General features: G+C 49.4%; 1 protein-coding gene across 3 annotated transcripts in view; it reads right to left on the bottom strand.

Annotated features, from left to right (window-relative positions):
* The window catches only part of CUNH4orf50 (chromosome unknown C4orf50 homolog), a 119,467-nt gene that overhangs the window by 68,666 nt on the left and 26,397 nt on the right, over window positions 1–24,404 (bottom strand). For all 3 annotated transcript variants that reach the window (XM_032254155.1, XM_032254154.1, XM_032254156.1), the window contains exons 5-10: window positions 22,063–22,189; window positions 21,146–21,276; window positions 16,704–19,166; window positions 9,064–9,228; window positions 4,811–4,867; window positions 2,271–2,453 (exon numbers count right to left, since the gene is read on the bottom strand). In XM_032254155.1, the coding sequence (XP_032110046.1) occupies window positions 2,271–2,453; window positions 4,811–4,867; window positions 9,064–9,228; window positions 16,704–19,166; window positions 21,146–21,276; window positions 22,063–22,189 (3,126 nt within the window). The remainder of the gene's footprint in view (window positions 1–2,270; window positions 2,454–4,810; window positions 4,868–9,063; window positions 9,229–16,703; window positions 19,167–21,145; window positions 21,277–22,062; window positions 22,190–24,404) is intronic.

Below are 24,404 nucleotides of genomic sequence, written 5' to 3'. Positions count from 1 at the left end.
GCCTCCCGTCCAGCCCAGCCTCCCCCCACTCCTCCCCGTGGCCTCCCATCCAGCCCAGCCTCCCCTCACTCCCCACCTGGGGACCACACTGCAGCCAGCCTGGAGCTCTCTTAATTTCTGAAACACATCACATTTTTTTTCCACTTTCACAAGGTCTGGCAGGGACACCCTGGTCCTCGGAAGCATGTCCAGGCCCAGAAGCACATCCTCATAGGAGATGAATGGGCCTGTCTGATGACATCATTGTAACAACTCTCCCTGTTCTCATTCTAGGCTCCCAAGTGACTGATGAAGAAATGAATGAAAAAATTTGATTTTCCAGATAATTACAAGGAGAGAATATGCTGACAATTTTCATCCATTTAGCAGATACTTCAACCTGCATAATAGTTCTATTTCTCATAGAAAATTTAAAAATTAATGGTCTGGTATATACATCATTCTCTATGAGTTTGGTTATTGCAAGTCAGCCTATCCAACGCCAGTGAACATTTCAGTTCTAGTTCCAGGGCCTATGAGAGCGAGGAGGAGCGGTTAGAAGGCGGGCAGCTACGAGGATGCTCTTCAGCAGACAGCCAGCCGGCTTTCCAGGACAACACCTGCTGCATTTAATGTTTGATCCTTTGACAACCTGGAACTCTGCTTTCAATTGTATCTCAGTTAACTCCCGGTTATTGGGCCCCTAGTGGATCCCAGGGACGATGCAGGCACTTCAGAGAGATTCTGCCCTCTTTTCTCACCCCTATTCTAGTTCTGAAAGAGTCTTCCACCCCTTGGGCAAAGAGAAGAGCAAGAGACTGGGAGTCTGGGGCTCTGGATTCAAGTTCCGGCTCTGAACCGAGTCAACAAATGGACCTGAATATGTCTCTTGGCCTCCAGGCCTCCATTTCTGCTGTGCGATGATTTGGACCAGAGGGCACCTCTGAAGGCTGTGAGGGAAAGGAAGGGTCAGCGGAGGCTGGCCTTGCAGAGACCAGGCTGGGCAGAGCTGCAGAGGGAGACTCAGACCTGGTGCCAAGGGGCCAAGAGCAAGCCCCATAGGCAGAGCCTGGAGGGAGCGTGGAAAACAGCCCCTTCTGTGTGTGCTGTTGGAGCTCCGTCTCTCATGTGCGCGTAAGGAGCGGAGCAGGTGTGGCGGGGGCACTGCTGGCTTGCTGCCGAAGGGGGCTCCTTGTATGTGTGTGGGCAGGCGTGGCTGGGTACCCGTGGGTGCCGACTGTAGTCAGGAGAACTCATCCCGGCTTGCACCACCTGTGTGACCTGGAGCACATCTCCTGACTTCTCTGGCCTCCGTTTCCTCTTTTGTTGACCACTGGGAGGGGAGATTCTCTTTCATTTGGTTCATTATTTCATTCACGCATTCAACCAACATTCTTCCAGGCTTGTTGCAGATTCTCGGAGCCAGGCACTGGGAAGACAAAGGAGGCTACGGAGCAGCTCTGGAACCATAAAGTCCAGCCGGGAGACTCCCTGCTCACGCTGTCACGCACTTCCACGTACAGTGGAGCACAGGGAGGGTGTGGTTAACTCTCTGGTCTGCAGGGTTCACAGCAGGCCATCTGGGCAAGGCCACACCTGTGCCTTGAAGGATGGACAGGAGGCCATGGGGTGACTGAGGCAACCTACCAGAGGAAGGGCCAGTGCACAGGTCCCAGGGCACGCACTAAAGACCCATCTTGTGACACACACCCAATGAAGTTTGTATGACGCTGAATTCAAATCACTGTTTGTGGCCAGGCGCAGTGGCTCATGCCTGTAATCCCAGCACTTTGGGAGGCTGAGGTGGGTGGATCATGAGGTCAGGAGACAGAGACCACCCTGGCCAACATAGTGAAACCCGCTTTCTACTAAAAAAACAAAATTAGCCAGGCGTGGTGGTCCATGCTTGTAATCCCAGCTACTCGGGAAGCCAAGGCAAGAGAATTGCTTGAACCCGGGAGGCAGAGGTTGCAGTGAGCCAAGATCATGCCACTACACTCCAGCCTCGGAGACAGAGTGAGACACTGTCTTGAAAAAAATAATCACTGCATCTGTGCCCTGCACCATTTCCTGAGCACTGTGAAGGGTAAGGATTACCAGATCCACCTTCCCATGTTCACCCAGGGCACCGGCATGAGCACAGAGGAAAAGCCAGGGGGTGTCTTCTTGGGTGTGTAACCGTGGATGGAGGGAGGGAGGAAGGAGGGGCTGTTGGGGCCAGGCAGAGGCATGCATCGGACCTGCCCACACCCCAGTAGGAAGCAGGGACAGGGCTGTCTCTGGGACTTTACCTCTGGGACTCCGGGATCCAGGAAGGCGGCCACGTACTCAGCCAGTGCCACGTCGCCGAGCATTTTCTGCGCCAGCTCGGAGAGCAGAAGGTCCACCGGCCCGTGTCTGTGCAGCTCCTGCAGCAGGCGGGTGATCAGGCGGTTCCTCTCCCGGCACTTACGGACCAGGGAAGCTACCTTGGCCTGCGAGGGAGAGAGGCCATGGATGTAGAGCTGCCCCCAGGGCTGCATGGCTGAGCTGGGGGCTGGGAGCCAGAGAGTCAGCCGAGGCCCCTACTTGCCATCCCAGCTCTGCCTCAGCTCAGCGGAGCAGCCTCCTCCCTGCAATGCCTCCCTGTACCCAGAAGCCAGGCTGCTTTCGGAGCAGACTCCCACACACCTTCAGGAGCTCCGCACTGCCCTCCCATGGGGTCAAGGCGCAAGGCAGCAGGGGGTCAAGAGCGTGGATTTGGGCGCCACCATGGACCGGCTCTGTAAGCAAGTGCCCCTCCGCACCTCCACTTGCCCATCTGTACAATGGGGGTTGTCCCGGACAACAGGATAAAAAGAGATGGTGCTGGCAGGCGCCCACCCAGTGTCCTGTTTCCATCTTTATCTCACATTTCCATAGCACTTTGTAAGGGATTATGGTCTTCATTTAAAGAAATGCTCCGCAGCAAAAGGTGGCCACGAGAGGGAGGAGGAGGGAAGCTTCGAGCTACGGGAGCTTCACGGTCCGCTCTGCACCTTCCCAGCTACCGCGTCTGCAGGGGTGCGGCAGGAATTATGACAATTTTTATTTTACTGGCACCAACTCGAAGCTCAGACAGACACAGAAATGTGGGGTGGGAAGTGACTTTAGGAACTGCATGGCTCACGTTTCTGATTTGACCGCTGAGGAAACTGAGGCCCCAGAGGGAGGATGACTCTGCAGGACAGAGGGAGTGCCCGGGCGTAACCAGGTTCTGCTGACGCCCAGCCCAGGTCACCTCCCTCTCCACCCTGCCCTGAGGCCAGAGAGAAAGAGCAGAGCCCCCAGCTTCTCCCCTGATCCAGGCCCATGTTCAAGATGAAATGTTACCTTAACCAAATTCCGTGTCCTGCTAGCAAAGAACATATTAAACCCTGTGGGCCACTAATGACATTTCCAGGAACTGATCTTAAACATAAATGTCTAGATACTTGGAAAAAAACCTGAGAAGAAATGTACATTGGCCAGGTGGATGGCTCACGCCTGTAATCCCAGCACCTTGGGAGGCCAAGGTGGGTGGATCACCTGAGGTCAGGAGTTTGACACCAGCCTGGTCAACATGGCAAAACCCCATCTCTACCAAGAATACAAAAATTAGCCAGGCATGGTAGCGCATGCCTGTAATCCCAGCTACTCGGGAGGCTGAGGCAGGAGAATCGTTTGAACCCAGGAGGCAGAGGTTGCAGTAAACCGAGATCACACCACTGCACTCCAGCCTGGGTGACAGAGCAAGATTTCGTCTCAAAAAAAAAAAAAAAAAAAGGAAAAGAAAAAAATGTGCATCAGAGTGTTTATATACAATTAATGATACAAGAGAGCAATAGAAAGGAAGGGGCTTGAACACAGAGCGTGGTGGTGGTGATTTTATGAACCAAGGTGTCTCGCACTGCACCCCAGCATCAACAGTGCAGCCTCGAAGGCTGGGACCCAGGGGAAGTGCCCTCCTAGGTCACCCCATCAAGTGGGAGCAGCAGGAGGCAAAGGTAGAGGCATCGTAGGCTTTCAAACACATGGGAAACATATTGGAGAAAAACACACAGAAATGTTATGTGCAAGTAGAGGCTGGGGTGCTGCCTGTCTCCTTCATTCTTCTTTCCAGCTTTTTTTTTTTTTTTTTTTTTTTTGAGACAGAGTCTCATTCTGTTGCCAGGCTGGAGTACAGTGACGTGATCTCACCTCACTGCAACCTCTGGCTCCCAGGTTCAAGTGATTATCTGCCTCAGCCTCCCAAGTAGCTGGGATTACAGGCACATACCACCATGCCCAGCTGATTTTTGTATTTTTAGTAGAGCCGGGGTTTCACTGTGTTGCCCAGGATGGTCTCGATCTCTTGATGTTGCAATTTGCCTGCCTCGGACTCCCAAAGTGATGGGATGACAGGCATGAGCCCTCTTGCCCGGCTGTTTTGTTTGTTTTTGAGTCATGATTTCGCTCTGTTGCACAAGGTGGAGGGCAGTGACACGATTTTGGTTTACTGCAGACTTCACCTCCTAGGCTCAAGCAATCCTCCCACCTCAGCCCTCCCAAGTAGTTGGAACTACAGGCGCATGCCACCATGCTAGGCTAATTTTTGTATTTTCTGTAGAGATGGAGTTTTGCCACGCTGCCCAGGCTGGTCTCACACTCCTGAGCTCAAGCAATCCGCCCAACTCAGCCTCCCGAAGTTCTGGGGTTACAGGCATGAGCCGCTGCACCCAGCCATACCTAAATTTTTATACAACAGAGGCAGATTACATTTCTAATGGGAAAAATACTAAACTCTCTTTTGTCTTGAAAGAGGCATTTCGTATTGATTTTATGAACACATTACCTTCAGGGGAGTCACCGCCAACTGTGCTTCATGTTGTTTTCGCTGAAGTTCTTCAAGCTGAAATAGAAGCGACATTTTTTATAACGCTGCACCACCACTTACCACCGTCCAGGGCTTCCCCGGTGAGCCGGGCTCAGAGCGGCTGGCAGTCACCTGCCCTGTTTACCCTCATGGGGACCCAGTGCCAGGAACAGGGGCCTTTCCCAACACCTGCCTGGCAGGCTCAGGGGAGGTCCGATGTTCTGAATACTCCAGAGTCAGCTCTGCCCAACTGCAGTGGCCGGGACCAACTCCAGGCCGTCTTCTGAGTCCCCACGCAGCGCGGCAATTTTCTGGTCTTGTGGTAAACATACAAGTTCCTGAGCCAGACACCAGAGGTCCTAGTCCCGGCTCAGCCAGTCGCTGGAACTGAGATCTTGCACAAGGCTTTCTCCATCTGCCTCTGTTTTCTCATCCGTGAAGTGGGCTCACATGAGTACCCACCCACTGGTGAGAACTGTAGTGAGGATTTGGGGAAGGAGTTCATGTAAAGTGCTTAGAACAAGCCCTAGCACCTGACCTGTCAGTGACCAATAAACTAATGTTACTATTAGGTGCAGATGAAAGCTGGGCGCAGATTCTTTGAGACTGCTCCCTGCGGAGGGGGTCCCTGTCCCCTTCCCTCTGATCTGGGCTGACCTGAGATTCCTTGACTCATAGAATGCAGCCCGGCTTTGAAGAGGACTGGCAGCTTCCACTTTGGGTATCTTCTGTTCCTGAGGCAGGATTTAAGAAGTCCCAGTGTCCTTTGGGGAGACCGTGAGACATGACAGAGAAAAGGGAAGGCACTGGTGGGGGCCACCTTCCGCCACCCTGCACGTGAGTGAGGCCAGCGGGGACACCCTAGCCGACCTGGCATCCAGCCGGATACCACGGAGTCATGCCCACTGATCCCCTGGAGGGCAGAACAGCCTAGCAGAGTCTTGTCTGAATTCCTGACCCATAAGACATAACAAAACAGATGCTGTGTAAGCTCTTCTGACTCTCTCATTCCCTGTGTAGTCAGTTAAAACAAAATAAAAAGCCATATAGATAAAAGGCCTCTTTCTCACCCCCAACCTCTTCTGACCTCTAGTTTTTTTCAACCCAACATACCCATATGAATCAGAATGTGTGTATATGAAATTATACTATGTGAAAGGTTTTGGATCTTACTTCATGGTTAAATATGCAAGATTTTAAAAGAATGAGATCAGTTTGTATGTGATGATACAAAATTTTTGTGCTATTTTCATACTAATGCATAGAAGCTGAATTCACTCTTTTAAAATCTTGCATATTATTTAATCACAAAGCTGAAACAAAATTGATTTAACCAGTACTTTGTTTATGAAAATTTGTATTATTTCTATTTCTTTGTTTTAGAAACAAATCTTCAACGAATATTTCCATATATCAATTTTGGCACAACTTTCCTAGTATATTCAAAGAGTAAAATTCCAGCTTTAAGCAGACTGTCTTATATTCAAAAGGCACTCAATCATATTTGCAGACTTGGATTAAACCTTCCGTCTGCTTCAGTTTAGGAAACAGCATAAATATGCCTCAGTGAGAAATGTATTGGGCATTTGCAATTAAAAAACGAATCAGAAGAAATTAAAAAGATAACCTACAGAACTGGAGGAAATATCATATATCTAATAAAGGACTTCTATCTAGAACATAAAAGGAACTCTCACAACTCAACAAAAAAATAGTCAATTAACCCTATTAGAAAAATGGGGAGGGCTGGGCATGGTGGCTTATGCCTGTAATCCCAGCACTTTGGGAGGCTGAGGTGGGTAAATCATGAGGCCAGGAGTTCAAGACCAGCCTGGCCAAGATGGTGAAACCCAGTCTCTCCTTTACTAAAAACATAAAAAAAACTAGCAGGGCATGGTGGCACGTGCCTGTAATCCCAGCTACTTGGGAGTCTGAGGCAGAGAATTGCTTGAACCAGGGAAGTGAAGTTGCAGTGAGCCAAGATCATGCCATTGCACTCCAGCCTGGGTGGCAGAGCGAGACTCCATCCCCCACTCCCCCAAAAAAAGAAAGAAAAGAAAAATGGGAAGAATCTGAATAAATGCTTCTTCAAATAAGACATACAAATGGCCAGTATGCACAGGAAAAAATGTTCCACGGTATTAGTCATCAGGAAAATACAACTCAGAACCAGTGAGAGACAATTTCCCACTAACTAGGATGTCTAGAATAAAACAGACAGCTAGTAGCAGATGTTGGGGAGGGTGAGAAATTGGAACTTTCCCACACTGCTGGTGAGAAGATAAAATGAATTTATCAGAGACACTCTTCCTCTTTAAAGCAACTGTGATTGAGATGTTCAAGAATTATATTATAAAAACATCATCCTAAAACTGGGAACTATGAAAAAGAATCATAGGGAAATTCTAGACCTGCAAAATGGACTAACTGAAATGAAGAACTAATGTGAGTTTAAGAGCAAATTTGATTCATTCAAAGTGTACTATTTAGCTGGAAGAGAGATTCGAAGGAAATATCGAAACTCAGCAGAAGGAAAAAAGAAACAATAATTTAAAATGTACTTAAAGTCTAATTCATGTGTAACTGAAGTTTCCACACACCCCTCCCCACAGGCCAGTGACAGATAAGAGAAGAAAGCAAGACTAGCTCTTGTGTTGGTTGAAGACGCAGTGAACAAGGCACACTCATTTATCGCTGGTGGCGTGGAAGTGGGTACCACTACTTTGGAGAGCAATCTGTGGTATGCAGCTAAGGATCAACAATATTCTCCCCTTTGGAGCTGGGTGTCCCAGTTCTCTGAAGTGTTACATATAAACGGTTATCTGTAAGTTCATAGAAATAGCTATAGATGCAACAGTGGGGAACAGTTAAGGAAACCACATCGACCCAATAGATTACTCCACAGTCAGCAATCAGACAAACTGTAGTAGATAACTACACAGTCAAACAATCATGCATGCGAAGACTATGCAGCCACATGGACAAATGCACATAAAGCTCTACATGTAACATGCTTTGATGTTACAAACAACACATGGGAAAAGAGCCAGAAATTATACCGTAATGCTGAGGCTGTATTTTTCATCCATCAACTTGTCCAAAAATTGTAAAGTTGCTAACATTCAGGGTAACATGTTATGGGCAAACAAGTGGACTCATTTCATCTTGGGAGTAAAAATGATGCTACTATTTTGGAGGGTTATTTGCTATTAACTGCTGCAGTTTATATATACATATATATCTCCTTTCTTTTGCTACAATTTTGCCATTTAGATATGCAGCAGAAGCATATGCTGAGAGAGAGAGAAAATTGTTAATTGAAGCTGTGTTTGTAATGCAAAGAAATGGAAACAACTTGAACTTCCACAAACAAAAAATGGACTAAATAAGTAATAATTTGGCCTCATGATGACATAATACATAAGATTTTAAAGGAATGAGGTCACTTTGTATGTGTTGATATGAAAATGCCACAACGTTCTTAGTTAAGTGACAAAATCAAGATGCAGAATAGTTTTGTACAGCGTAACTTCAAACGTACACATGCACATTCAGACAGCGGGTAGATAGGGTTGAAACAGTATTGGAAGTCAGAAGAAGTTGAGATTGAGGAAAAGGAAAGATTTTATATTTTTTATTTTAAAAAATTTAGATGACTAAGATTTGGATATAATTGTAAGAAATAATACAGAGAGCTCTCTTGTACGTGTTTTCTTGAGACAGGGTCTTGCTCTGTCGCCCAGGATGGAGTGCACCCTTGTACATTTTGCCCAGTTTCCCCCAGTGGGAATATTTTGCAAAACTATAGTGTCATATCACAGCCAGGAGTTGAAATGGACACAATCCACTGATCTTATTCAGATATCTCCAGTTTTACACGTGCGCGTGTGCGTGTTAAGTTCTGTGCAACTCTGGTACCCCTATAGGTTTGAGTCTCCACCACTCACTTCCCTCTGACAGAGGAAGGGTTTGACCTTTATTTATATGACACTGTAAACCTGCTTGACTTTTTAAAGAAACCACTTATGTGTATTTTTAAAATTTAACAGAGAAGGTATGATAGAGTCTGTATTTTTCTTCCTGGTACTGTCTTATACTTTAAAAATCCAGTACCTGCTTCCAACTGGCTAGAAAGGTCAGGGAGACCTCAGCCGATCCTTTTCCACTCCCAAAACTCCCCGGGGTGTGGGATCCCTGGCTGACAAGAGGGGGAAAGAAACCGCTTCGCAAACCTTGGCCTGGAGCTCCTCCTGGAGACGGGTGGCCTCGTCCCGAGATGCCTGGTGGGTGGCGCCCAGGTCCCTGAGCTGGCACTGTAAGGTCAGTACCCGGTGATGGAGCTGCTGGGCACGCAGCCTGTGACCCTCCTCAGTACCTTCAGCCTCTGAGTCCTGGAGCTGCGGAAAACACAGATTTGAATGAAATTTTTAGGCTACCTTCCAAGCAATTTGCCTTAGCCAACAAACTGTACCTGTTTCCCACCATTTAGTTATTTTCCCCCACTTACACTTCTCTTACAGTAAAAAAGTTTCAGAAAATAAAGTAGCAGAAATCACTCTCAATCCGATTATCCTACAGCACCTTTGTTATTATCCATAGATTTTCTGCAGACTTCCTGCTAAGCCCCTCACCATGTGCATGTATAGGAGTGCGTGGTTCTGCTTGGTTTCCGGAGGGGGACATTGGGGAGGGCCAGGAGATCCCCAGAATAACAGCCTGGAATATTATCTTCAAAAGTATGTGCAGTGGGGTGGCATTCCAGAATCTGCTGGAATAGATACCAGTCACTGTTATGCTGAAACAGTGTGATGAGTGAAACTGAATGTCCCAATCAAATTAGGAGATGCTTATTACCCTAAAACATAATATGTTGTACAGAACAGAAGATACCATATCTCCCATAGGCACTTTCCCCAAATCAGTACACAATCGCCTCTCACTCTTCCTGAATCTAAGGTGAGGGTAGCGGGTTCCATTCAGGTGCCAAAGGGAATTTCTGGAAGGGAGGACAGTGAGAGGGAAGAGGCTGACTTCACCTCGTGGGAAGTGTGGCGAAATGGGGGAGGTGCTGCTGCCCCCAAATGGTTTTGAAGTCTAAATTCTTATTTTTTAAATAACTCACATACATATGCGCACACAAACGTACATAAACATATATACTAACATAGTTTTCTATATAAAATTTAAAATACGATATACGTCCTTTGTTTCCTGCTTTTCTCCCTTAACACTGTGTCCTGGGCATTTTTCCATATTACCAAATAATGTTGAAAATGCTATTATTAATATATACATAGTTCTGTGGCCACGCTGAGCACTCGAATTGTTCTAACATTTTGCTGTTATAATTGGAACGGTGACAAAGACCCTTGTGCATAAATACTTGGACATACCTCTGATGCTTTCCCTGAGATCGTCGGGGGGGATTTCTGGGTCAAACAACATGAGCATCTTGAAGCTCTTGGTTCATGCTGCTAAGGTGGCCTCAGAAGGGAACAGCACTGCTAAAAGTTCCCTTTGTGAAGATTTAGGAACCCAGAAACTCGGATGCTTCTCAAACACCCTCCACCTTGTGATGGCGGCCCTCTTTTCCTTTAAGTCAGCTTCCCTAGGAATTGTAAGGCCCCAAAACTGGTCCCGACCGAGTGGGAGTAGGTAGGAGGGGGAATGCCAGGCTACCCTGCTTGGGAATGAGAAAGAAGGGAGAAGAGGAAGAGAAGGAAGGACCCAGGTGACTTCATGGTTGCTGAGGCATCTCTCTTGCAATAAAATATACAATAGTAGAAGAGGATTTTTTAATTAATAGAAATATACACCACGTGGGCCTGAGATGCACAGGCTGGGCCCTGTCAAGAACAGATGGGTGCTCCGAATGGTCCCGTAAAATTCAGCTCCAAGACTTCAAAACAACTTGGCCTTTCTGGGAAGTACGTTGCCTCCTCTGCCTCCCTCCTCTGGCAGTGACTTGGACCAGGGCTTTGCCCCATGGGTCCTCAGAGAGCACCCAAGTGTCCTCTAAAGAGAATGGCCCTGCGGGTGGGGCCGGCCTGCTGTCCCGTGGGATCTCGCCACAGCAGCCTGAGAGCTGCCCAGCGAGTCTCCTGCTTTCTAGCGGTCATCGTGAGCACATGTACTGGCTGCACGCTGGCCTGAGATAACAGTGGCGACACTGCCCTCCAGGAGTTCAGGCTGGTGGGGACAATGACAAGCAGGTGTTCAACATTCAGTACAGCCTGATAAAGGGGAGTCAGGAGGCTGTCACCACCTGAAGGGGGCACAGAACAGAGACCTCATCCAGCTGCGGGGTGGCAACTGTACAACCCCCACATTCTGGGTTGGGGGGACAGCATCAATCTGTAGCATTTGCCAATTTCCATGGTGTGAATGTTCCCACCATCACTGACCACAAGCTACCAAAACAGCCTCACTGAAGGCAGAGTTGGGAGGAGACACACACGAGTTGGCTCTGACTTGCCTCTGCACAGAACCCAGCCTGGGGCCTGGGGGGATGCTTTCTGGAGGAGACGCCTCCCCCCACAGGAGACCTAGAGGAGAAAGCTGGGTGCAGGGAGGGGTGGATGAAGAAGGTGAAGGATGAGGGCAGAGGTGGCAGCATGGCGTGTGGAGCTGGGGTGTGAGCAGGAACAGTGGAAGCTCCCGAAGGCCTCGGGGCCAGCCAGAGCACTGCTCACTGTAGGAAGTCTGCATCTCATGCCCAGTGCAGTAAGAAGCCACAGAGGGTTTTAGGTAAAAGAGTAACCCGTCAGGTGGTGGTGACTTCCTGTTCATCACCAAGTCCCATGGATTCCAGCTCCAGTTTTCACTCCACATTCCTCAATCCCAGTGTCATCTCTTGGCTATCCAGCCACTAACTCTTCTCAAGTGTTCTCCTTCAATCCACCTGAACCATTGTTCTCAGAGCAGACAGATCTTGTCACAGTATAAACTGGGTCACATCATTCTGCTCAAAACCCTCTGATGGCTTCCTACCACATCTAGAATAGATTCAAACGAGGGCCTGTAAGCCTCCTGTGACCTGCCTTGTGACAACTTCTCCAGCCTCATCTTGCACTACACCCCTCCTTGCCCACTGGGATCCAGCCACACTGGCTACTTTCTGCTTTTTCAATGAGCCAGCCTCTGTCCTGCCTCAAGGCCTGGCCACTTGCTTTTCCCTCTGCCTGGAATGCCCTTCCTTGCTGCTCCTTTCTAACCTTCAAAGTATCAGCTCGATATTCACCTCCTCAGATTTCCACACTCCTACTCACTGGTATTGGACAACTATAAAATCTGGGGAGAATATATACCATTAGTGCTTTGCAGGCATTGGAAGATGACTGGTGCAGGACTGTGATCCTTAAGAAAAAGAATGCACAGTCTGTCATCGATGGGCATTTGGGTTGGTTCCAGACTGGACAGGGAAAATATGGTACATATACATCATGGAATATTATGCAGCCATCAAAAATGAAGAGTTCGTGTCCTTTGTAGGGACATGGATGAACCTGGAAACCATCATTCTCAGCAAACTGACACAAGAACAGAAAATCAAACACTGCATGTTCTCACTCATAGGCAGGTGTTGAACAATGAGAACACATGGACACAGGGAGGGGAGCACTACACACTGGGGTCTGTTGGGGGGAAATGGGGGAGGGATGGGGGGGTAGGGAGGTGGGGAGAGATAGCATGGGGAGAAATGCCAGATATAGGTGAAGGGGAGGAAGGCAGCAAATCACACTGCCATGTGTGTATCTATGCAACAATCTTGCATGTTCTTCACATGTACCCCAAAACCTAAAATGCAATTAAAAAGAAAAAGAAAAAGAACGCACTACAAGGCAGGCTCCACATTTTCCCCAGATCTCTCTCTGAAACATTTTCCAAACAATGGTTCTGAAAACAGAGCCCAAGCTGAGAGTGGTGGTCCTGTTAGGTGGAAAAATAGAGCTTGGATTTAGGGATGCTAAGACTGCTGGCGTTTCTGGGACAAAGTAACAGGGATGAGAGGGCTGTAGAGAAAAAAAGTCCAAATACTGTTCTAGAAATGCCCCTTGGGTCCTTGGCTGAATCATACGCTATGTGGCACAGTAGAAGACTTGCAAAGAACAGCAGCTTGGAGGTTAATTGGTGACAAGACATCACAGATCATACACTTCTGAGAAGGTGGCAGAGTTCTGGCCAAGCCAAAATGGAGAGGACTTCATGAAAGCTGTGGAACTCAGCTGATGTCACTGAGAGGCAATGCCCTAAGAGCAAGGACCACACCTTAGGAGTCATATCAAGCCCTACCAGGTCTGAGGGCAAAGCTTAAATAGGCCTACATGAGAATAAGATGATCTACTGATCATGCAACTATCTGCCATAATAAAATTCACTCAGCATTCTTTGGAGAAAGATAATAATCAGGAATCTTCATAACATATTATACATGATGTCCAATATATGAGTTTTTGAAATTCTTAGACATGAAGAAACAGAAAAGTGTGACTGTTCACCAAAAAAACAAAATAGTCAATAGGAGCAGGCAAAGAGATGATCCAAATATTGGAGTTATCAGCAAAAAAAAGGCCTTCAAAATAATTATGATCTGTATATTTTTTAAAACATAGAAAAAAATAAAGAAAATGGATATAAAGATGGAATATTTTAACAGAGAATCAAAATATATTTTTAAAAGAATAAAATGGATATTCTAGAACTGCAAAATACAATAAATGAAATTAAGAACTCATTGAATAGATTTAATAGAAGATGGGACACAGTAGGCCACAGGACTAGTGAACTAAAAGGCAGGTCAATAGAAAATCCAGACAGAGGCAAACATTTTTAAAACTAATACAGGATTTTTGAAAGATCTGAAATAGAGCCAAAACTCTGAATTTCTACCTAGAAGGAGAGGAAAGAAAAATAGAACAGAATAAAACATTTGAAAAAATAATGACCAAGAATTTTCTAAGTCTGATAAAAGACATAAATACACAAGTTCAAGAACCTCAAAAGAAAAAAAAAAAAAAGGACAAAAAACAAATAAAACCATATCTAAGCACATTATAGTTATATGTCAAACCTCAAAGATAAATAGGAAATTATAAAAGCAGTCAGAGACGAAATGACACAATTATGTCAGGGGGAGTGAGGAAGAAAACAATGACAATTACAAGTGATTTCTGGGCAGAAACTATGAGAGGCAGAAGACAGTGGAATGAGACCTTTGTAGATCCAAAAGAGCAAAATGCCTGGATACCTAAAATTCAGAATCCAATGGGAAAAAAATTTTAATGAAGGTTAAAAAATTATTTTCATAAAAAGAAATATGAGAAAATGAATCACCAGAAAATTCTCACTATAAAAAAAAAAACAGTTCTTAAGGCAGAAGGAAACTAGAGCCACAGAAGAGTAAGAAAGAACGAACAGCACAAGAACATGTAAATATATAGGTAAACGGAAAAGACTATGACTGTTTAAAATAACAGTGGCTTACAAGATCTGTTCTGCATAGAAGTAATATATATCAGAAAAATAAATAATGAAAAGTAAAAAGAATAAATGAAGTTAAACTATTGAAAGATTTTTGCATTAATCAGGGCATCGTAAAAAAAATGAATTTAAAGTAAATTCAAATAATTACTAGATATATTTTTGAAATGCCTAGAGTGACCACTGAAAGAGTAATGTTAAAACACAAGCTAATGGAGAAGAAAAATAAATAACAAAAATATAATGAATACCAAAAACAAAGGCAGGAAAGAAAGAATAATACAGAACAAATGAGACAGATAGAAAAAAAATAGTAAATAAATAAAATAAATTGGCCTGGCTTGGTGGCTCATGCCTGTAACCCAGCACCTTGGGAGGCCGAGGCAGGTGGATCACCTGAGGTCAGGAGTTCGAGACCAGCTTGGCCAACATGGTGAAACCCTGTCTCTACTAAAAAATACAAAAATTAGCCAGCCTGATGGTGGGACCCTGTGATCCCAGTTACTTGGGAGGCTAAGGCAGGAGAATCACTTGAACCCAGGAGGCAGAGGTTGCAGTGAACCGAGATCACACTACTGCACTCCAGCCTGGGTGACAGAGCGAGACACTGTCTCAAAATAAATAAATTATTTAATTAAATAAAATTTTAAAAATAAAATAAAACGAAATAAAGAAGACTATAATAGATATTTGAAATAACTAAAAAGAGAAATACACAAATGCACACTCAGACTGGAAGATTCTAAAACACATCTTGGTTAATGACAACACATCGACAAAGATAGAAGAGATTTGGTTAAGACAATTAACCAACATGGCCTAACTAATACACAGCAATCAGAGAATGTTCATTATTTGCAAGGGCATGTGAGATATACTGTTGGCCATAGACCATAACCTGGTCAATAAAACAAGTCTCAGCAAATTGTAGAAGACTAAAATAATATGCTGTATACCTTCCAACAACAATGAAGTAAAGCTAGAAATCAATGGTAAACGTGTAACTGAAAAATTCCAGAGATGCTTAGAAATTAGGCAACAGGTTTCTAAATAATCCATGAGTCAAAGAAGAAATCATAATAGAAATTAGAAACTATTTTGGTTATTTTAGGTTTTTGTTGTTGTTGTTGCTTGTTTTTATTTCATCCTCTCTGACTTTAATTCCTAAATCAATAAAATAAGGATCGCTATAACAATGTCATTTGAGGTGATTTTGAGGAATACATTGATAGTATATGAATTTCCTGGCACATAGTAGATAGGCAATACATATTCTTTATCTCTAATCCTTAGAAACTATTTTGAACTGAACAGACTTCATCTCAAAATGTGTGGGATGCCTAGAGAGAAATTTATAGCCTTAATTGCATAGATTGCAGAAGAAGAACAGCTGAAAATCGGTGACCTAAGTTTTCAACACAAGAAGCAAGAAAAAGAACAGCAAATGAAATCAAAAGCAAGAGGAAGAAAAAATATAATGAAGATATAAGAAGAAACCAATGAAATAAAATACAGCAAATCAATAAATAGAACCAGTAAAACTAAAAGCTGATTCTTTGAAATGATTGATAAAATTGTTGAGGTCAGGGAGGAAAGACAGAAGGAGAGAAAGGAAAGAAGAAAGAGAGAGACAGAGAGAGAAAGAGGGAAAAGGAGACAGGAGGGGGACAGCAAGAAACAGAAAGATGGAGAGATAGAGAAGGAGGTGCAGAGAGAGGAAAGGAGGGAGAGTGGGTGGAGCCAGATGGGACAGAGAAACAGAGATAGAAAACAGAATGAATGAATGCCAAGAACTCAACACTAAATATCCTGCACATGGTGAAGGTGGCCATAGGAACATTGTGACATTTTATCCCAGGACTCCCAAACGTCAAGAACTGTCCACAGATGAAGAGAGCGACTCAGAGAGGTCCACATGTGGCCTAAAAGTCTTTGCAAGCACAGAGCCAGGTTGGAACCCCGTTCTACCACGTTCTATGGTCCATTGTTCTTTCCATTGCAACTTTCAAGACTCAATGTACAGAATTAGAACTCGGGCTGCTTGAAAAACCACAGGGTTGGAAAATGCACAGTCTGACCTTAAAGTGTGAACGCCTCCTTAGTGCCCTGCTGGAGCCTAACCAGAGGGACAGGCTTCAATCTCCCGTGGCAGGTGGGAACAGAGACCCTGGGGCGAGAGCGTCCAGGTGCAAGTCCTGCTCCTCCCCTCACTGGCTGTGTGACTACAGTGACTGCGTTTCTGTTTTCTCTGTACCAGCCTCCTCTCATCTGGTAAGTGGGGAGGATGACTGTACTTCCCTCTCAGGACCCTGGTGGATTGCGTAAGTGAATGGGGTGGACCCTGGAACACAGTCATGTGCGGTGAGTAAGCAGCTATGCTGACCCGACCTACCTCTGGGCCGTTGCTCTGGGACCTCAGAGCTTGCCCCTGAGCCACAGAACACCAGGGCCTCTTCTCTTTCTCCAAACGTGCTTCTTTCACTCCGGCTCCACCGACATTTCCTTGCAGGGTGTTGGCTACGTCAGCGTTGTTCCAGACCACTGATGGAGAAGGAGAATCAGCACTGTGTCTGGAATTCCCAGCACCTGCGGAGGGTCCTGTCTGCCCTGCAGCCAGGCTCGTTTCCTTCTCCAAGGGTGGCCCACAGGCTCTTGGAAGCAGCTGCCCTGTGCATGGAGTCACCTGCACCTCTTTGTCCACAGCATGCATCCTGGCTTTTCCCTGAAGGTGCTGCCTTCCCCTCATCGAATGCCCCTGATCCATGCTCCTCTGCAAGGTGACATCCCTCTCCAGGACGTGGACTCTGTGTAAAAGGTGTTCGTTCTCCCCCCTGAAGGCCCAGATCATGTCTTCTATGCCCAGCACCACATCCTTGATCAGCTCTTTGTAACTGACACTGAGCTCTGAGATCAGCACCCGCAGCTCCCAGTTCTCCAGGGCGACTTGCTCCACCGTGCCTTTGGATTTCCGAATGCTCTCCGACATGGCCTTCTGGAGCTGGCCCAGATTCCCTTTCAGTTTTTCATTTTCCTCTTCAAGCTCCAAAATTTTGCTGTAACTCTTCCCGTTGCAGTCTTCCAGGTCGGAGATGACTTGTAAATATTGGTCCAGTTCTTTCCTTAACTGAGAGATGTCCCCTCCCAGCGCCTGGTTCTCCTGCTCCAGCCTGGATATTTTTGTCACCTCTCTCTCTCTTTCAAGGGTGCACACTCTTTTATGGCACCTCTCTTGGTCTCCGTGAAGTTTGGCATTGTCATGTAAAATCTGGCTTCTCTCTTTCTTCAGTCTAGAAATGAGCTGATGAAACCTGCTCTTCACTCTCTTGAGGGCACCCGAGGGCTCAGCGGGCTCCCCTGGAGGGTCCGGGCTGGCTTCATCCCAATCAGGCAGTGTCCCTGGGTCACCGGGAACTTCGCTGGTGCCCAGAGCCATGGTCTTTTCCAGCTTATCCCCTTCACCACTCACTTTTGACTTTGCTTCTTCATCAGAACAAATACCCTGGTTTCCCCAAACCTGCTGAGAGCAAGCTCTCTCCCCACCAATGTGCCACTTCTGAGCGAAGCTCCAGTTCCCTCCCCCGCACACAGAGGCTGAGCGCTGCCAGCCCCCACCACCCGGCTGCAGTGTGGACAGCTGCTGGAAACAAGCCTCCACCTCCTGTGCCAGCTCATCGATTGTGAGTGCACACCTGTCGTGTACTTTGCTCACAGCTTGTGGTTGACCATGACCAGTGGGTTCACCCCCGTCAGCTGATAAGGCAAATCTGGGAAACAGCGGCAAACCTGTCTCTCCCACAAAGAAAAGCATTTCCTTGCTCTCGTGTCCCTGGGAGTCAGGTTCCTCGGGGGCACCCCTGTACCCCGGACTGGACGCTTCTTGATGCGGGACCTCGTCCTCCTCCTCTAGCCCCCCTTCGTCCTCCAGGCTTTCTCCTTGCAGAATCTGAGCATTTCCAAGCCACACCTGGCTTTCCTCCTTGGCCCTAGCTGTCCTCCCGAGACCTCTGCCTCTCCCTGCCGGGGGCTGACTGTCTGTTGGCCTCGGCTCTTTGGTCTCGTAAGCGCTGGAGAAGGTGGCTGGGGGTGCCGTCTCTTCCTTCTCTGATGACAGTCCTCCTCCAAGACCCCAGACATATCCTTCCACTCTTCCTCTCCTGCTCAGGGATTCAGGTCCTTCCTTTGACACTGAGGCCTCCCCCTGTAGAAGAGGCATCAGAAACTCCTGCCAGGGCTCAGGCCAGCAGGTGGTGGCCTTGTTCTTGGAAGCCCCGTTCTGGTCCTGCATGCCCTCTGTGGCTCCAGCCTGGTTCTCCAAGCTCAGGTTCTGACGGCTTTCCTGACTTGGCTGGTGCTTGTCACCGAAGTTTTTCCCCTTCCAGCCCAAAGTCCCCCTTGCCTCCCCCTCCTTGGTTCTTCTCCCCAGACTTCCTCCTCCGTTGTTCCAAGTGTCTTTCAGAACTTTAGGGTCTTTTTTGGGAAATCGGTGATTTGAAATTTGGGGGGCCTCATGGAAGAGGGAGGCACCATGGCCTCTTGCCTGGTGACAATCCCAGCCAGGGTGTCCTGTGGCTTTGGGAGGAGGTGGGGACACAGTGACCAACGCATCTTGGGTTTGTAGTCCCTCGAGGGGAACCTCCTGGAGTGGCCAAGAAGCTGAGTCCCCAGCCGGCCCCCAGAGAGGGCATGTAGACGTCTGCACCAGGAAGAAGGCCTCTGGGGCCGGGTCAGCTGCTAGATTCTCTGAAATCCGGGCCAGGTCCATGGGGAGGAGTGACTCGTCCAAGCACTCCCTTGGGGGGCAGCCACAGGCCAGGAGAAGAATCTGTCCATCCAAGCTGGGCTCTGCCAGAGTAAGCTATGAGTGGAGAGAGAAGATGAGGTGTGAAACAGCCCCTTCCACCATTCAGCACCCCGAGCTCCGCTTACCTCCTGGGGTTCTCTGCGCTTCCTCACCAGCTGCACAGGGCACAAGCTCTTTCCCACACAGGACACAGCTGGTACCACCCCAGGACCTTCGCACGTGCTCTTTGGTCTGACCAGAATGCCCCTTCCTACAGATAACCCCATGGCTCACTCCCCGGCTCCACTCACATCTCAAGGCAAATGTGACTTCCTTGAGAAGGCTCTGCCTGACAGTCCTTACTCACTCGTGGGCCTTCACCCCATGTCACCTCCCACAGCGCCCTCCACGCCCTCACCCCATATTATACATTTCTGTCCATATCGTCTAACTCCTGCTGTAGCCTTGCCCCATCCAGTCCACTAGTCGTGGGCCCCATGGAGCTCCTAAAATGCAGCGTAATCAAATCAAGGTTAGCATTCAGTTCTGGGGTGGCATCAGCCCCGTGGGGCTCCTGGCTACCGTCTTGGGCAGTGCAGATGCAGAATGTGACCAGTGCTTCCAAAGGCTCTAATGGATGGTGCTCGTGCAGGCTGTCCACACCCTGAGGGCAGGACTTCATCTTTGCTCAAATCCTGGGCCTAGAACAGTGCCGGGCACACAGGAGGTGTTTACTCGGTATTTTTGATGTATTTTTTATCTTCATTTATTTGATGTGTTTATGCAGAGAGGAGGGGATGCCCAGCTCACAGCAGAGGCCCGAGCTGGGCAGGGGGAGGCCTGAGGATGAAATTTGCACTCAGCCAGGCTCACTGTGAGTCCCCGGAGGCTGCTCCCAGGCCTGGCAGGTTGCAGGCAGTTCTCAGTGGCTCCTCTAGAACAGCTTCGGAAGGCTCAGCAGGTCTAAGACACAGACGAGGAGGACAGAGGGAGTGTCTCAAAAGACAGAGGGGTTCTGAGCCTTCGTGAGTGGGCGTACCAGCAAAAGGGCCCCTTCAGGGAGAGGGGACTTGAAGGCCAGGGGAGCTGCCCTTCCCGGGAGGGGCCACTGCATCCCTGCTCCCTGGAGCTGCCCGTGGGCAGCACCCATCCCCTGTCGTCTTTGCCTCTGTCTGCGATGCCCATTCATCCAGACACCAAGGCACTGTACCAGCTGCCCACAGAGAAAAGAGCACTTGCCCCGGAGAGGTACAGACCTGGCTTCAGTCCTGGGTGTGGCCTGAGCTAGTTCCTTAACCTTCTGGAGCCTCCGTCACCTCGCCTGTCAAATGGGTACCTCAGTGTTATAAGACATTGTCCTGGGCTTCAAGGGAAGGGGGCAGTGAGGAGGGAGAAGTACAGGAATGCAGCATCCAACAACAAAAACAAGAGATGCATCAGGAGCAGGACGTGAATGAATGAAGAGGTAACAGAGGGCTCTCTCTGTTTAGAACCCCAGCGCCACAGCCGGGCTCGCAGGCTTCAGTTCTGGTCCTGGCAAGGCTCCGTTCCTCAGGGACAAGAAAATGGAAGTGGAGAAAGGCTACGACTCCCTCAGCCTCAGAGTGAACCCCGGGAGGTGAGTTGGGACGCAGGCTTGTGACCCTCAGGGCTGCTGTGGGGCAGGGTGGGCCGTGGAGCCTGGAGCTCGGGGTCCACCTCCAGGCTGGGAGCCTTGGGGAGTCACAGTGGCCCTTGGAGTCTTGCCTCCTCTTCAGAGCAGAGGTGGCAGCACGGCCTCGTGGGCATCAGGAGGTGCCAACGAGATGAAGCCTGCCTCATGGTAGCCCAGGCCTGGCACCCAGTTAACCCCTTCCTCCCCACTCCCCATCCAGGTCTCGGATGTTTCATTTCCTCTCCTCAAATCACCCTCTCAACTACTTCCAGAATGTTCTTCCACACCTGGAGCTTCCTTAGCCCTCCCATCTCCTGCGGATGGCCACATAGCCTGTGCAAGGCAGGGCTGAGGGGCCCCAAGGGCACCGCACATGGGCACAGAAAGCCTCCGGCCTCACCTGATCACGGACGAATCCTGCCAGGTCTCCTGGGAGCTCGCTTGAGGTCTCCGGGCCTGGAGCCAAAACAGAAGAGGCCTGTCCAGGCCCAAAGCAGCTCCAGGCACTGGACCCTTCAGGGGGAAATTGGCCTGAAAACAACAAGACCCTGGAGGTTACAAAGACACGCCCGGGGGCTCTGCCATGATTGTCTCTAGGGACCATGCCCCCTGGGCTAGGGTGAGATGGCACCCCCACTCCCCGAACTTTGAGCCTCCGCGTGCCTCCCAAGGGCAGTCTGATGACCACCAGCACCTTGATCGGGGGAGGAAGCTGAGGCTCAGAGATATGAAACCACCATCAGCAGGTGGGCGGAGGCCCCAGGGCTCCCAGCCATCGCTGCGGCCACAGACTCCTGCACATCTTTCTAAGCCTCAGCATCCTCATCTGTCAAGCACAGTAATGAGCCTCACCCCAGCCCAGCACAGTTGGCATGAGGGCACACCTGACCTGGGTTGATGTGGCAGTTCAGCTCTGCCAGGTGTGAGTCTCACTGCCTCACCCTGGAGCTGTCAGGGAAGTGGGGGACAGGGTGGCTCCCAGTCATCACATAGAATTCTGTGAAGGAAAGTCCCTGCCGCCAACCTGCTTGCCTGTGGGGCCGTCTGGCTGGCACCCTCCTAAGGGCCGAGGGTATGAGCCTATGTCCAGCTGAGCCCGAGCCAAAGGCCCCTGGTGGGCTGCACACTGATCCCACCTGCAGCAGCTGTATGACCCTGAGTGAGGACCCCTACCTCTCTGAGCATCAACTCTTGTCTGTAGAGAGGGGGGACCACCCCTCCCCCACATCATCAGGACATGATGAGGAGGAAGCGAGCTGGCCCCTCGCTGGGTATTGCCCGGGACCCCATCCTCCACGCACTGCCGCACCCACACACCTGCTGAGGCCCTTTGTCCAGCATCATCGGACCGCAGGGAGCTCCGCTGGCCTTGGCTTCTGCAGAGGTCCAGGGCCTCCTCCCCGGGCAGGGGCAGTGAGTCACCCTGAACACAGCCCAGGGCGTCCTGCAGGAAGACAGAGGAAGTCAGGAGGCACCAGTGTCCTGGCTGAAGTGTGCACTCCAAGCCCATCCCCAGAGGGCCCCCATACAGGGGGGTGGAGTCCCTTCCACAGGTGAGGAAACCGAGGCTCAGAGGGCAGAGAGCTCACAGCCTGGCAGCACAGCCCCAGCCTTGTGCTTTCGGCTCCCCAGGCCAAGCTGCCCCCTCTTAGCACTTGGATGCCTGTCCACAGATAACGAGGGCAGAGTTCGGTCCTCAGAGGAGTGTGTCCATCCAGCCAAGAAGCACCCAGGTCCTCTAAGTAGGGGCATGGACCAGACTGGTATAGTCCGAGGCCTGTTAGGAGCGGAGCTGCACGGCAGGAGGTGAGCGGTGGGTGAGTGAGCGTTACCGCCCGAGCTCCGCCTCCTGCCAGATCAGCAAAGGCATTCGATTCTCACAGAAGCGCAAACCCTACTGTGAACTGCATGTGCAGGGGATCTAGGTTGTGTGTTCCTTATGAAAATCTAACGCCTGATTATCTGAGGTCGAACAGCGTCATTCTGAAACTATACCCCCACCCACACCCTGCCCATGGAAAAATTGTCTTTCATGAAACCAGTTTCTGGTGCGAAAAAGACTGAGGACTTCTGTCCCAAAGGGCACCCTAGGCTCCCAGCTCCGCCCTCCTGTGCCGGGTTCTTTCTATGACCTGCCCAGCAGGGAGGGTGTCTGCCCAGGGGGTTTGGACCGTCCTGTCTTTCAATGGTCAGTAAGCTCCAAATGCAACTACCAGGTACCTTGGCAGTGCCCTGTGCCCTGGATGTCTCTGCAGTGTGGAGTTTCCCCAGCTGCCACCCTGCTGCAGATCAGGATTATCGAGAGGTGGCTCCTTCACTGCTGCCATGCGGCAGAGGTGTGGGACTGGTAAAAAAAAAATACCTCAGCTGTCACCCATCGCCCACGAGGGGCTGGACACAGGTCTCCATGTTCCCACGGCTCCGGCTACTTCCATCGTGGTGCTCCGGCCCAGTGCTGTGGGCCGCCTACTCCACTGCGCCGTGGGCTCCTCTAGGAAGGGAACTTGGCTTCATTTTCTCTGCACCCTCACCCTAGCCTGTATATAGTAGGTGCTTAATAAATGTTTCATCCTTGAGTGGATAGATAGAGCCTGAAGAAAAGCAGATGTTTTAGATTTACCAGTGCATTCATTCAGGAAACATTTATTAGGCTCCTGCTGTGTGCCACGTGCGGCTCTAGACCAGGAGGAAACAGAAGTGAACAGGTAAGTGCCCTGTCCCCGTCTCACCTGCTCCCCAGGTCCTCTCCTGCACTCAGCAGACCCAGCATCTGACTTCTGGCTGGTTCTCTGCCCCCTTTGCATTCTTCTTGCACTACCAGGGAGACCCGCTGATCTGCCAGGCTTCCCTTGGCTCTCCTCTGGCTCTGGGTCAGCATGAATGCTGAAATTAGGTGCTGGTGGCTGTCCATAGGCTGTCACTGCTGCTCTTGTTCCCACCCCTGCACCTTTGCGCCAGCTTTCCCCACAGAGGCCTGCCTGACTGCCCCAGTGCGCCTGTCCGTGCTCTCCCCGGCCTCTGCATGCCCCCATTTGCTGTTCCTGGGGCCTGGCTGGTGCATCCTCCTGGGGAGGGACCTTGATCACCTGCCTGCTGCAGGTAAAGCCTTCCCTACTCCTTGCTCCCAGCCCCTCCCTTCCATACACCGCTCAGTTTCCAGAGATGGCAGTAAAATGGGAACTGGATCCGGTTGCTCCCTGCTTCTCACTCTCCCTGTTACACTGAAAGATGAACTCCTGCCAGCCTCACTGCCCCCACTTCCACCCTGCTACCCGACACCCACGTCTGTGCTCCTGGATGGGACTCTTTCTCCCCACACCTCAGAGCCTTTGCACACACAGTGTCTGGCCCTCTCTTCCCACCCTCTTTGCCTGGTCAACCTCCTCCCCTTCTGGGATCTGCTTAAAGGCCAGATCCTTCACGAGGCCTTCTTTGGCCTTCATCTCCTCCCACTCTGGGTTGGTGGCCTCCTGTTGATCTGCGTGATGGTTTGGGTCCTGTCTATTTATTCTCATAGGCAGGGGCCTCAGCACTGGCTACATCAGGGAGTCACCCAGAAACTGTAAATAAGAACCAGTGCAGGAGCCTCGACTCGAACCCATGATCCCCAGAGGGCCTGGGCAGCAGCATCGTGTCCTGACAGCCCCCTGCCTGCACCC

This window comes from Sapajus apella, unplaced genomic scaffold, assembly GCF_009761245.1.
Source record: "Sapajus apella isolate SASKATOON/1434 unplaced genomic scaffold, GSC_monkey_1.0 scaffold85, whole genome shotgun sequence".
Lineage (NCBI taxonomy): Eukaryota > Metazoa > Chordata > Mammalia > Primates > Cebidae > Sapajus > Sapajus apella.
The sequence above is the reverse complement of the archived record's forward strand: the minus strand, read 5'-3'. Positions and strand labels throughout refer to the sequence as shown.